This window comes from Channa argus, chromosome 12, assembly GCF_033026475.1.
Source record: "Channa argus isolate prfri chromosome 12, Channa argus male v1.0, whole genome shotgun sequence".
In the NCBI taxonomy this organism is placed as follows: domain Eukaryota; kingdom Metazoa; phylum Chordata; class Actinopteri; order Anabantiformes; family Channidae; genus Channa; species Channa argus.
The window spans coordinates 21,239,501-21,253,271 of NC_090208.1; the positions used below are offsets into that span (position 1 = coordinate 21,239,501).

The 13,771-nt window shown below is 37.8% G+C and overlaps 1 protein-coding gene across 16 annotated transcripts in view; it reads right to left on the minus strand.

Moving 5' to 3' along the window:
• The window catches only part of mark2b (MAP/microtubule affinity-regulating kinase 2b), a 44,712-nt gene that overhangs the window by 23,124 nt on the left and 7,817 nt on the right, over positions 1 to 13,771 (minus strand). For all 16 annotated transcript variants that reach the window (XM_067524830.1, XM_067524839.1, XM_067524834.1 and 13 more), the window contains exons 2-8: positions 7,586 to 7,753; positions 6,197 to 6,250; positions 3,700 to 3,748; positions 3,377 to 3,442; positions 2,764 to 2,834; positions 2,288 to 2,344; positions 491 to 727 (exon numbers count right to left, since the gene is read on the minus strand). In XM_067524830.1, the coding sequence (XP_067380931.1) occupies positions 491 to 727; positions 2,288 to 2,344; positions 2,764 to 2,834; positions 3,377 to 3,442; positions 3,700 to 3,748; positions 6,197 to 6,250; positions 7,586 to 7,753 (702 nt within the window). The remainder of the gene's footprint in view (positions 1 to 490; positions 728 to 2,287; positions 2,345 to 2,763; positions 2,835 to 3,376; positions 3,443 to 3,699; positions 3,749 to 6,196; positions 6,251 to 7,585; positions 7,754 to 13,771) is intronic.

Consider the following 13,771-nt stretch of genomic DNA (forward strand, 5'->3'; position numbering starts at 1 on the left):
TGGCACCTTATCAGGGCGTCAGTTTGACACACTTAAATAACCAAACTCATTTTAATACAGCTACAACCTATGACAGCACAAAGAAGTTAAAGACAGAAGATCCTTTCTGTCAAATAAATAGTAGGTGTTAAACAAAACACCACACAGCAGGAGGCACTGCAAAGCATTCTTGATAGGCCTAGATAGCTGTTCACAGACATGGTAATATCAATATCTCCACATTCAATGTCATAATCGCCCACCCAAAATGTTTCCGCACTTCCAGAATGAGTCATGTGGGTACTGACTGTGGGTACGTAGTGTGATAGGTGGTGTGAATAACTATAGTTCACAGAAATCATTTAAGCGTTTGTTTAAAAACCCTACCAAGTACCAGATTTACCACCAAGAAAAATACAGAAAAAGTACTTAGAAAAGTGTGAATGTGTAAAGTGATCCGCTTATGTAATGTGCATGCACACAGACAAACACACTCTCTACTCCTCCTGACCTTGAGGTTCTGTCCATCGAAGGGCAGCGAGCCACTGACCAATGTGTACAGAATCACCCCCAGGCTCCAGACATCCACCTCAGGCCCATCATACTTCTTGCCCTGGAAGAGCTCCGGGGCAGCATAGGGAGGGGAGCCGCAGAACGTGTCCAGTTTGTTCCCCAGAGTAAACTCATTACTGAAGCCAAAGTCCGCTATTTTTATGTTCATGTCTGCATCCAGCAGCAGGTTCTCCGCCTGCAGACAGAGCGTGTGGGAGAGAAAGGAAAGAGACAAAACACATAACCATGAAGACGAGTGCCAGAGGATGAGGAGAAAAACAAGACAAAAAAGGACAAAAAGGGATTTCTCATTAATTTGCAGTTTTGAGTATACATTACTTCCTTCACATGAACGTTAGAGCTACAGAAAGTTCGAAGCTAGCATTTAAGAAAGAGGCCAACCTATCATACATGTCAGTGTAACAAAGATTTCCACTGACATGCAAATTAATGTTGCATGTCATTCCATTTTGTTACCAACAGCTGTTTAAAGCACCTTTCCCTGTGGGTGGGTGACTGAAGCCTTGGTGACAGAGGGTGTTTTCAGAGTACTAGCCTAGGGCCTACAAGTAACGGACAATGGGCAAAGTGAGTTACCAGTTTATTCCTGTTTGTGTGTGTTTGTTTTTATTCTTAAGCCTGAAGTGAGCCAGTGAGCAAGGAGGCTGGGGTTGCCTAGCAACAGGTGCACTCTCCTTTTCACTTTGCTCTGTATACGTCTGTGTGTTTGCACGAGTATGAGTCCGCATTAAATACAACACTGACATCATCTCAAGGCCCTCAGTGAGAAGTAAATGCTCACTGGGGACTTTTTTTTATTGGAAGATTTCTACTTTACAATTACGTTGATCAAACAATAAAATCCTTATACAAGTCTCTGTGGGTTTTATAGAAGAAGGAGTCAGCACTATGATATACATAGAAGAATAAACTTCATGCTTGTGAGCCATTCTGGGAAACAAACAATCATTTCACTTTTGAAATGCCGACTCATTAAAACTTTGTTTTGCAGTGTAGGACCTGCTAGAATTAAGCCTGTGCTGAATTTCATATTACTCCCAGATCAAGACTGATTATGATAATGTCCAGGATGGGACGCTTTACATTAATGAGGTGTCTAATCTCCAAAAAAAACTCTTATTTATCATGAAGCCTTTTTAGTAAGTGACAACCATCATTGACTGATAAGAGTAGAAAATGTTTTCTTATTATTGAAAAATAATCAGAATAATCAAAATGATTATTGAAAAGCAAAAAATAGCCTAGATTGAGAAAAGCACTTTCGTGATGATGGTTTCTTTGTGGTTACTGTGACATAATACTATCATAATAATGATAATGTTTTGGCTACATGTCTGTCTGCTGGCACAATAAGAGGATTTACAACTCTGCATAACACTACGAGCCTAAATGATTTGGAAGCATTAGATCTATGACTTGGTTATTTGTTAAAATTTCTGACAACAAATAAACAACTGCTAACAAAACAGAATTAGGATGAGATGGACCAAAAGGGAGAAAAGATAAGAAATACAGATTAAACAAAATTGAGTATGCAGTATGCGTTAAGCCCCAGCACTAAAAGGAGAGAAGTTATATAATGTCTGAATAACCACTGGTTCACCTATTAATGTGGGGGTGGAATTTAATCTCATAAAGTGAAATCATGTTAAGATTAATACGTAGAGGCAGGACAAGCAAGAAAGTGTGCTTCTGCTTGGACACAAGATGTGTGTGTTTTAGTTTGTGTTCTCACCTTGAGGTCTCTGTGTACTATACACTTCTGATGGCAATACTGCACTGCTGACACAATCTGGAGAGTAAGAAAGTGATAAAAAGTGAGTGAGAGAGGGTGAGAGAGGATGACAGAATGGGGACGGAAAATGTTGAAATCATTAGACAATTAGAAAAAGGACACAGAACCGTTCATTAGGATTTTATCAGAAACAGTCACAAGGGGGTAAATTGTAGATGTAAATTTTAAGTAGCGTATTTGAATCTAATGATCAAAACAATCACAAAAAATATTAAATGCAAACTTCATGTCTCTTTTGCTCTCAAAGCTTAAACTTGTGGTAAAAAAAACAAAACAAAAACTTTCACATCAAAACCCAAATAAATTTTGATTCAGTCCAGTGCGCCAACAAACATATCAGCCATATAGTATAAGCATATATAATATGATATTACACATGCTAAGCCTTTTTATTTCTTTTTACAGCGAAAACAAACCTGTCTGAATTTGGCACGTGCTTCTTTCTCCTTCATCCTGCCATGAGCCACCAGGTAATCAAAGACTTCTCCTGGGAAACAGAAGATATAGGACAGGGGATTTATTGTTGGATCCTCATACTTTGGCAGTGAAAAAGAGTATTGGCCCAATGCTAAACTAAACTAAGCATTGTCCTTCAACAATAGATGGAAAGGTAATCTGAGCTAAAGCTAGTCAGTTTAAATGGTGCCAACATTTTAATTTATATAAAATTCAAGTTTTTTTTGTTTTTTTTTTTGGGGGGGGGGGGGGGGGGGGGGGGGGGTCTGTATTAGTTTTTGTTCATCTCAAAATTCTAGAAAGGTATTCACAATTAAATAGGCACATGCTTGCGATGTCAATAATCTGCTTGATAAAGAGGAAGGGGGAGCCAATACGCAAAAATGAACAACTAGGACAAATGAACAAGTTAAACCAGGACATTACTGATAACAACACTGTAAACATATTACTTAAAAGGCTAGAGAGCCTGTACAATAAAGGGAATAAAACCTTTTCTTTTATTTATTGGGAACCATTTGAGTCTACTATACAGAGAGCCAAGCCACAGGGGAAATAGTGAAACGCACTTACCTCCACTAGCGTACTCCATTACCAGGTACAAAGTCTTCTCTGTCTCTATCACCTCAAAGAGCTTGACTGGAGGTGGAGAGAGAAAGGCAAAAGGCAGAATGTGAAGGGAGATAAGGGAAAAGTAAAAAAAAAGTAAAAGAGAGAAGAAGAGGAAATAAGAGTTGAGCAAGAAAAAGATAGCAAGAGTAAAAGCAAAAACAAAAAAGGCGAAAGCATAAGGACTGTTATCATTTTCAATACCTTGATTTGACCTTGAAGGAAAAATTAATCTGGTTCCCAGTGAGTGACGGCAGAGTGGAAACTCATGTTTCAGTGTGACTCACCTATGTTGGGGTGATTCAACATCTTCATGATCCTCACCTCCCGGAAAAGCTGTGAGGAACAAGCCAGAAAGAATGTAACACAGGTCTGTGTCAAATATACCATGCATACAATGTGCTGCTCGAAATGGTCTTGAGCCATGGTCTTGAAGTAAGTACTTCTCTTTAAATTTTAAATCACACATACTCCAACATCTTGTTTTGGTAGCTCAAATCTTCAGTAACCCATCACCATAGTTTGTCTAGCCATTCCCTATCTGAATAGAAAAACTAGAATATATCATTGGTGTTACTATACTTACTTATTATAGCATACTTTCTTACAATAGGATGCATCTTTTACTCACCACCGTTTGGTTCATAAATGCATTACCTCAAAACTATACTGCAAATTCAAACCTTCTGATTGAAATATTGTGATGGAAATTCATATAGACACACTTGGAATACACAGTAAACAAACACTAACAGCTAAATTGCCAGTTTTTTAAGATTGGTATTTAACTGATTTCTTACTCACATATATATATTTAGGTAATCTGGGTCTGTTTTAGGGTACGGCAGTGAAATGATTATATTGTGCGTTGCCTGACTGTAGGTAGGTTTGCCTGTGAGAATTCACCCACTTCCAACTATAACCTGTATCCGCAGAGCCAGAATCTTAGCTGTATAAGCAAGAGCACAACAAATTGTTATACCAGAAACAGCAGAACCTGATATTTGGGACGATTAATTAGTTGGTAACTGCATGTCATTATACTGTGAGGACCGACTATGTAACATAACATACCATCTCCTGTCTGCTCTACAGTTCAACGGCAGCACAAAACCCAGCCTCCAAAACTCTAAAAGTCTAAACGCAAACTTAACATTATCACCTTCGTGAAGGAGGATTTACTGCAGGACAGATGGATTAGACTGACTTAGTTTGAGCCTAATAAACATAAAATTTAAAAGTAATTTTTCATTCATTCATATCCACAACAGCCACGTAACCACATAGTCTCAATAATCTCTCTCTTAATAAAATGGAAACTGGGTGAAAAATTAACACAGAAATTAATCACCATCACTTATCTCTGTCTTTGTCTGTTACAGGGTCTTGCCTGGTTTGGGAGTGTTGGGGCTGCTGTCTCAAGTGTCCACCAGAACTTGTGGCAAAATCGGTTGAATGGTTTGAGTATTGAGTACAGCACATACAGCTTTACATAACTTACAGCTTTAGTTGTTTGTACACTAATGTGTTTGTAGCAATTAGCAAAAATCCAACAAGCTTGTTATGGTTAACACATGACCGTGGATGGGAGACTGCAAAGAGAACTGAAATTATTACTTTTCTGCATGTTTCTGATTTTTTTAAAAATGAGTGTTTTGGTAATTTACACTTATTGGTCGTTAACTAGGCAGAGCGTTTTTATGCACGTATCAGAAAGGGCACTGATGTTGCAAAGTCGAAATGAAGACTACGTTTGACTTTATCTGAGCTGCCTGCTCCATCTGTGCTGCAGCCAGAGCCACTTGGCTTAGCTCCAGCTCACTTACATGCAGAGAGAAGTATATTTTCATATTCACTACTCTGTCTTGATGAACTGATATGAAGTCAGAACACAATTATTCATTATTACGTGCTCGAGTTAACTTTTTTCAAATGCATGTACTGTCCCCATGATAACAAGACAGTTACTTTCGAGCCATGACCCCATAGCCAATATTTGTTAAGGGTAAAATGACACTAAAAACAGACATTTACTTCCTATTTAAAAGCATGAGGGTTAAAATAATTTGAAGTAAATAATAGTTAGTAAGGACAAAAGTATAAATTGGGACAATAACAGTTTAAATCCATTGTCTGTCGCATTGGAGTATAACAAACAATGAAAAGTTTTACTTGACAACTTGAACAGAAACTTATTTCCATAGTAAAGAATAAAAACAATTTCCGTAGTAATTCATTAGTATTTTACTCCCTGCGAGTCAGCAGATTAGCTTAATTCAGGTTTACTGGATATTTTGGGGGCAACTAATTGGTCACACTACAAACCCATGGACCCATGGATTAACCCATGAATTTATATGGTGGCCGCATCTGTGTTTTTGGTGTCTCTTTACATTTCCTTGTCATGGGCTTTGTGTATATTCTATGTCTTCAATGCATGACCGTTTGGTGTGTGTCTGTGTGTGTGCGCGCGCGTGTTTTGCGAGCAAACATACGTGGTAAGAGAGTGTGCGTGTGAGTGGACAGACCCCACCCTGCCACGATCAAAAGAAGTAATTGCAGCTTGTTTCCTGTAATTAAAACTCTCTCTGAAAACTAGACCACTTCAGAAAGACAGGGAGCGAGAGAGAGGAAGGGAATGAGGGAGCCAGAAAGAGAGCAAAGGAAGAGTGACTTGAAAATGACTTCTGAGAAAAGGGATAAGAAAGACAGAGGTTTCCATTTTATGCCCTTGTGTGAGGCAGTGTATATGAGCATGCGTGTGTGAGACATGGAGAGACCAACCTTCTGCAAACTGGAGGAGTTAAGCTGTGTCTTATCAATGATCTTTACAGCCACCTAAATGCAAAACAGGAAGATGTTTAGTTATTACACTTTTATTTCTTTATTACACATGCTGGATATGACGCAGCTTGCTTACAAAAACCTGCACAATCAAAACTTGTGAACACAGCACAAACATACACCCACTGCTATCTTTTTGGATGTATCTCACACACCCACAATATCACATAAAGTTCACATAAAGTGATAAACACACAATCACAGCAGACAACAGTTATAATAGGGCAGAATCAGACTGAGACACCAAGTTTATACCCCGACAACAATAAAGTCTATAGTTCATAAGCCAACAGCGGACACCAAAAAGTGAAAAAGAAAGAAATTAAATCAAAGAAACTTAAGGAAAAATATTGATGGACCAGCTACAAAGTAAAATTTTAAGAAAACTGGGATAAAGAAAACAGAGAAAAAACATACAAGGGAAGATACAAGGTAACAATGAATAATCTTTCACACAATAAAAGGTCGACTTCTTTCTCCCACGTCTGGCTTTCACTGTCCACTAATGTCTTTCTTCTATTCTTTCTGGTTCTGTTTGTTTCTTTCATGCCCTCAGACTCTCCCTTGTTTTCTTTTGTGTGTGTGCTTTTGCCAGCAAGTCACATGTAGTGTTATCAGGGTGTCAGGCACAGAGCTGTCACACATTGACAGAGCCTGCCTACACGTCTCTCTCTCTCTCTCCCTCTCACAAACAGATTTGACTTGACTGGGCCTCAGACAGAGCCCAGCAGGGGCTTGCTGCAGACCCAGCTTTTCTCCATTTTGTTACATCACATCTGGAATTTGCAGTAAGCTGGAGACATTTAGACTTCCCTATTCGAACTGGCTATGGTGATATTATCTCCTGCAGCAGATGTATCGTCTCAAAACGATAACTTACTATGTATTACAGAATGAACCCTCCCCTATCCCCAGCAACCAGGAAGGAAGATTTTCATTTAGACAGGAGCTAAACATTTATAGTGTTTTAAACATTTTGGCTAATTAAAAACATCTGAGGGTTCTTTTTTACTCTTAAGTGTTTTGGGTGATAAATTGTTGCTTTCTGAAAAATGTAGTCTGGTCAGTTTACGTGACTTAACTTCCAAATAACCACACCTGGATAACTGTGAACTTTCACAGAAATATTCCATAAAAAGGTTGTTTGCTATGGATTTCTAACTGGAAAGGTAACATCTAGTTAAATAGTGAAACATTTATTCATATAGTGACTAAAGATGCTAAAAATAAAAGTCTAAAGTCCAGAAAGTCAGCGTGACAATGCATGCAGAACCAAAAGATAAGATTAAAGCCTTCAGTCAAATCTAACGCGTGTATGTGCAAGGTTACCTCTTTTCCGGTGAGGACGTGTCGTGCCAATTTGACCTTGGCAAAATTGCCTTTGCCGATGGTTTTCAGCAACCGATAGTTACCAATATGCGGCTGGTCATCTGATGTGGTCGTTGGGAGAGAGTTCCGACATTTCGACATGCTGGGGCGGCCAGATGGCTTAGAGTCCTGGGAAGAAAAAAAAGGCAGTGTGTAAGCACAAAATGGTCAATAAGTGTATAAAAAGAAAGTTACAGTAAAACAATGAAATAATATCAACATAACATGATGCAAACTTTACTTAACTCTATGTACAGAATATAAAGTCAACATCACAGGATATTCAAAACTAAGGACAGATTAGGTTTTAACTAAACCTTTCCTTCCCATCTTATGTTTAGTGTGAATGACTTGCCCATTCTTACATTTCAGACATGTGGCATGTGATTTACCACAAATGCAACAGAAGAAACAAAACATGTTAGTGTTACTAGTACAAAAAAATAAAAAAAAAGACTGTAAGTACATAACTTTTTACATCTTATTCAAGCTCTTTTCTGAACATGAAATACTGTGCCACTCAATCTGTATACTACTTTCATTATTAGCCTCTTTAATTACAAAATAAAAAGAGTCCACAGAGCTTTAGTACAAGCTTTAGGGTATGTGCCTGTCAGTAAAAGCTACTATGCAAATGGTGCGATACCAGTAGCTCTGTTAAAGTACATGTACAGTAGCTGGTAAGGGAGCTGCATCTTTATTTTCCTATTCTCACTGGTTTACTGTGGTTAATGTTTTACACTGGAGGCAGTAATGACCCACACATGACATATTCTGTAGCAGTACACATGTAGCATTTTAAGCAAAACAAAATACTGTTTTGCTTCTGTATCTATGAAACTTTAATATAAACACAGTATGGAGTGCATATTACTGGAGTGGTCCTATGCACACCTATTTTAATGTTCTTTTTAAATGGCAGTAGGAGTAAAATCAGTTCTGTTCATCTTAACAGCAGAGAGTAGGTCTTTCGAGTCATATACACACTTTCAAAAAGAAAACAAAAACCTTGCTGTGCTGGCAAGTTTTGCATGGCTGGCAACTGTGATTGGGTTTCAACTCCATGAAAGGGTCACAGTAATTTTGTTTGTGTCTATGTCCATCAGAGATTGTGAGGGGCTGTGTGCATGTGTATGTGATCTGAGCGGACAGGTGACAGGGATCAGGGTCAGAGGAGAGGACGAATGGCTCCAGGGTGACGAGACGCAAACACACACAGGCTGTGACACTAACAGCAGGGCACAGATACAAGAATACACACTGGTATACACAAAGGTGCCGGTATGGAGACATGCGAGAGCATACGCAGCAGAACACACCTCTCAGAGATCTGACACCGATGACAGAAAGCAGTCCGCTCAAATCCACACATTCGCTATAGAGCGGTGAGGTTTGCACAGATAATCTCGTTCCTCTTTTTGTCTTCCTTCAGCACCAACTTGTCATTTTTTCCCCTTAATTATCTCTTTCTAGCTTCAAAAAATTAGAGGCTCCCTCTATGACCCACAAACCACAGTTTTTATCAACATCTTTCAACCTCCATTACCATTTCTTGGGCCTTGGGAAACACGGATTCCCATGATTACTTCATTGTGTTTCTTTCTCCAGATGGTATGATCTAATGTCTGCAAACCCCCACATCCTCATGCTGACACCACAAATCTGTATAAAGTGCAGTAGGCCAGATTAAGTTTGAACACAACTGAGGGAACTTGGATTAAAAACAAATGACAGTTGCATTAATCCCAGAGGACTGGGGAACAGCCTTATGTGGCCTTGTGTGAGGGGGAAGAAAATTTATTTTTGGATCATGTGGGAGAGGGGGAGGTAGACAATATCTCATATGTGGAAACCGTTTCAGACAATGAGACCCAGCCTGACCTTACAAAGCAGATTTTTTTAAAATCAATGAGGTTGTCCTCACAGACGTTTATTTGATCTAATTTTCTTTGATGTAAATGTTTCCTAAGGGCTCCTAAGTTTTCCTACATGGTACATTGGATGCAATTAAAAAAATGTTTAGGTAGCCCAGATAGGGCTGGAGCCCAAGTCAAGGGGCAGAACTCAATCCAACTGGTTTAACAACCCTAAAATTTCCAATATTTCTCCTGAAAATTGAACTTGTTTTTGGCCATGTGGGAACCTAACCAAGTTATAAACAACTCTGGTATATACAGTATGTGCATAACAAAATCAAATGGAAATGGCTGGATGGGACCATGGAGCAGGCTTCATGGAGAGTCCATACCTGTGTGGAGTTCCTCCAAGCATAAAATTGACAAGCCTCACTGCAATGACTCTACTGAGTGGCTTTTGATTTTATGAGTCATTACTTTCTTTCCCAGTTAGTTTTGTAGTTCGGTCACAGTTACACCAGAGTTGGTCTGTAAAGTCTACCGTCTGCCATGCAGTTTCACCTGCATTACCGTGTGTACAATGATGCAGCTAAAAGAGCATTAAATCAACAGGGAAAATCCAAGCTGACTTGTGTTCTTAACTTGATTCATCAAACTCAAGGAGTTTTAAGAGGCAGCCTCACCTAACACCAACACAGCTACCTGAAAGACTACCCATCACAAAATTCAATCCACACTGGGTAATTAGATGTAGGATCCTTCACATACATGAAAACTGTTACATAACCTGCCGTGTGACAATACACAGCGATAGTGATTAATTGAAAGTAAAATAACTAACTACAACCTTCTTTTTAAAAAGACTAAATCTACATTGACAGCAGAGTTATAGAACAGTGGAACTCCATCTACAACGATGCTGAGTTGCTTGAACTGGTGGATATAGTGAGAAAAGTGTTCTGCATTACATGCATTTCAGATTTCAGTTGACATACAGAGAGACTAACTTAAAGTGTTTTGACTTTGGCTTACAGGAAATATTTGTTACAGTTTACTTTCTTAGTGTATTTCTCAGACACACGTGTAAGAGTGTCAGATTTAACCAAAATGGAAATTTTAGTCTGCAGTCTCTCAGCAGGTCACACAAATTAAAATAAGATATAGATGAAGCAAAGTGTTAAAAGAAGGGACAAATGAAACTACTTAAATGAAGGTCGGTAGCTTAATAGTATTGTTCAAGCAGGTGTCAGTAATGCTGACCAATGAGTAGTATTTAAACATTATTTTAGAAGCACTGTCCAACGATTAACAAGTTAAAACCCAAGCATGTTTTCCTCTGTGTTCTTTTCTTCTTTCACGCTCCTCAACGCTTTAGTCTTCCTTGTCGCCTATCCTCTTTCATCTTTGACTATTTTTGTCTTCCAATTCTTCCTTCATTTTTGGGCTGCTGCAAGCTAAGCAAACCCCCTCCCCCAACACATATGCACATACCCACCTCCCCCCTTAGTTATAATTATAGATGTTTCAGAGGACAATACATGATATAACAATTTTGTTCTCACACCGCTCTCTGATGCAGTGTGTGACTCATGAATGCTAACTTAGAACTTCTAACGAACACAGTTCAGCAATTCAATCTACTAACTCAGGGCTTCAGTATACTCTGAAGGAAATCTTATTTAAATAACTGAATGAGTATGAATCAGTGAAACTTGACATCTCTAAAAAGACATTTATATCTGAAGATATTTCTTGTGGAAGAAGAGGGAGTAACTTGGAAACAAACACACACCTTATTTAGGCGAGTGCTTAAAAGTTCTAATTTTAAGAAGTGATCAAGAAACAATGTAAGAAACAATTATCTGATTTGATTTCATGTAATGATTGTTTAAATTATGTTTTCCATATAATCTTTTGCCACAAAGTTTTTTTTATGACTTCCGGGCCCAGGTTGTTACCAGTTTCTATTTCACCCACCATCATAAAGTGTGACACAGACACATACAACCAGATGGAATTTGGACTGTACAGTCAAACGTAAAGTGCTATAAGCTATTATCAAACGAGTAATGAACCGAAATCCAAGACAGGCAAACACAATCAGTAGGGCAGAGGTAATAAAAGGAAGGCGAGTTGAAATACACACACTTGATAAAATGAGCATGACAATTTCTGTAAAAAAGGATTTCACAAAGCAATCATTTAAATGATAGTAGGGCTCCATGGTCATTTTTATTTTCTTTTTTAAAGCCTACTAAATACATCACTTTATTCTGCCATCATATTTGAAAATTACTTTTTTCTTTTATTGTTTACTTGTTTTAAGAGAGACATGATGTGATGGTGTTAATTATGTCAAAACATTTTTATGTGCTTTTAACTTCTGAAACATAGGGTATAATTACATAAAGCCATTATTATGCCACTTATGTTTTAAAAAAATGACGACTTTTTTATTTTTGCCAAGTTTGACACCAACAAACAGCCTCACTGGCAATTGTTAGATATTTAAGCAAACACTTTTTAGGGCCACATCACACAAGTTACTGTTAACAATTAAATGTAATCACACTGTTCCCTCTCATTTCAAATAATTAACTACAAATGAACTACAAATGAACTACTTGTTCCCACCCAAGGACAACATCAGTTTTTCACAGTAGACTCAAAGAAATCCTAACTTACAAGGGCTGATACCTGAACACTGCACTTGAAAATTTTTAATGAACAGAAATTAATGTAGACAATTTGAAATTAGAGGTAAAAAAAGCTAAGTAAAAAAGCTACCTGAAGCTTGCTTTGTTTTTCCTCCATATTACTAAAAAGACTACAGTCCATGTTGCCAGCACTTCTCCATTCAGGATCTCACCTTAAACATTTGCTTGGTTCATCCCCCCCCTTCCTCTTTTTAGCAAATGTTGCTCTTCGTTTGACACCACTTTTTTATTTTTTTAACACTTGTTAACACAAGTGTAAAGTTTTACCTTTTACCTGCTGTATAAGAATACATTTACACTTGCGTTTACAAACTACAGAAAACCAGAAAAGCTGTAAAGTCTGTAGGGATCACCGAATACTTGTAGCAGCATTGGGTATACTGCCCTTGTATACCTGATGTTGGTTGAGCAGGTGGGCAGCGGTGAAACAGTCTGTGGTTTGGCGCCATTTTAAGATAAGTAAAAAGCAGAGCAGACTGCAAAGCTCTGCTCTGCTAAACTTTTAAGATGCAGTGGCCATTCTCATAGATTATTTTAAACATGTTTCATATTTACGACTCCCATCTAAAACAACCAAGTACTACAGTGACTATAGCTATACTTAAACTTAGACTTGTTTTACAAAACTCTTTTACCCACATTCCACGCATTTGCGTCTCTCCGTCCAGAATTTCAGAACAAATCTGTGCGTTGTTCATTTGGCTACAGAACATGTAAGAATTTCAAAAATGTCATGCTAGAAACTAGAAATCTGTGACAGCTGGTTGAAACTGTCAAGTGTCAACTGTCCAATCTTTAAAAGTTGTAAGTTTTCAGCTGTGTCCCAATACAATTTTTGAGCCTAGGCTGCCTTCATCTAACTAATGTGACATGTAACAGGCTGGAGTATGTCTTTTCTAACAAACTACCAGCTGTTATTTGCTGTAAAGATGATCCTTGTAATTAATATATATATATATATATATATATATATATATATATATATATATATATATATATATATATATATATATATATATATATATATATATATATATATATATATATATATATTAATTACAAGGATCATCATATATATATATATATATATATATATATATATATATATATATATATATATATACACACACACACACACACACACACACACACGTTACATAATCACATACAAAGATTGCTGCATTACACTAAAATTTGTGGGTGGGAGGACACAAGCACACACACCTCCTAAGTCTAGGTCGTGATGGCTGTGTTGCCATGGAGATTTGTCGCTTTCTAAATCCTGCTTGCTATCTCAGTGTTGGTTTGTATCCCTTTCATCCTTCCTTCATTTTCTCTTGCTCCCTCCCACCATCACTCGCCTTCCTACCCTGTTATTCATATGTATGTTTCTATTTATATGTCCCTTTACTGCCAAGATGGGAAAATATATATATAAAATAAGTGACAAAGACAGTTTTTTGTTCTCAAATGGGAGTACGTAGAATTGAATACCGCAAAATCGTACCGTTGCATCTGAAGTTAGCCCAACTCAATGCAGTCATAGCTTTTGTTATCACCATATTTTGCTTGCT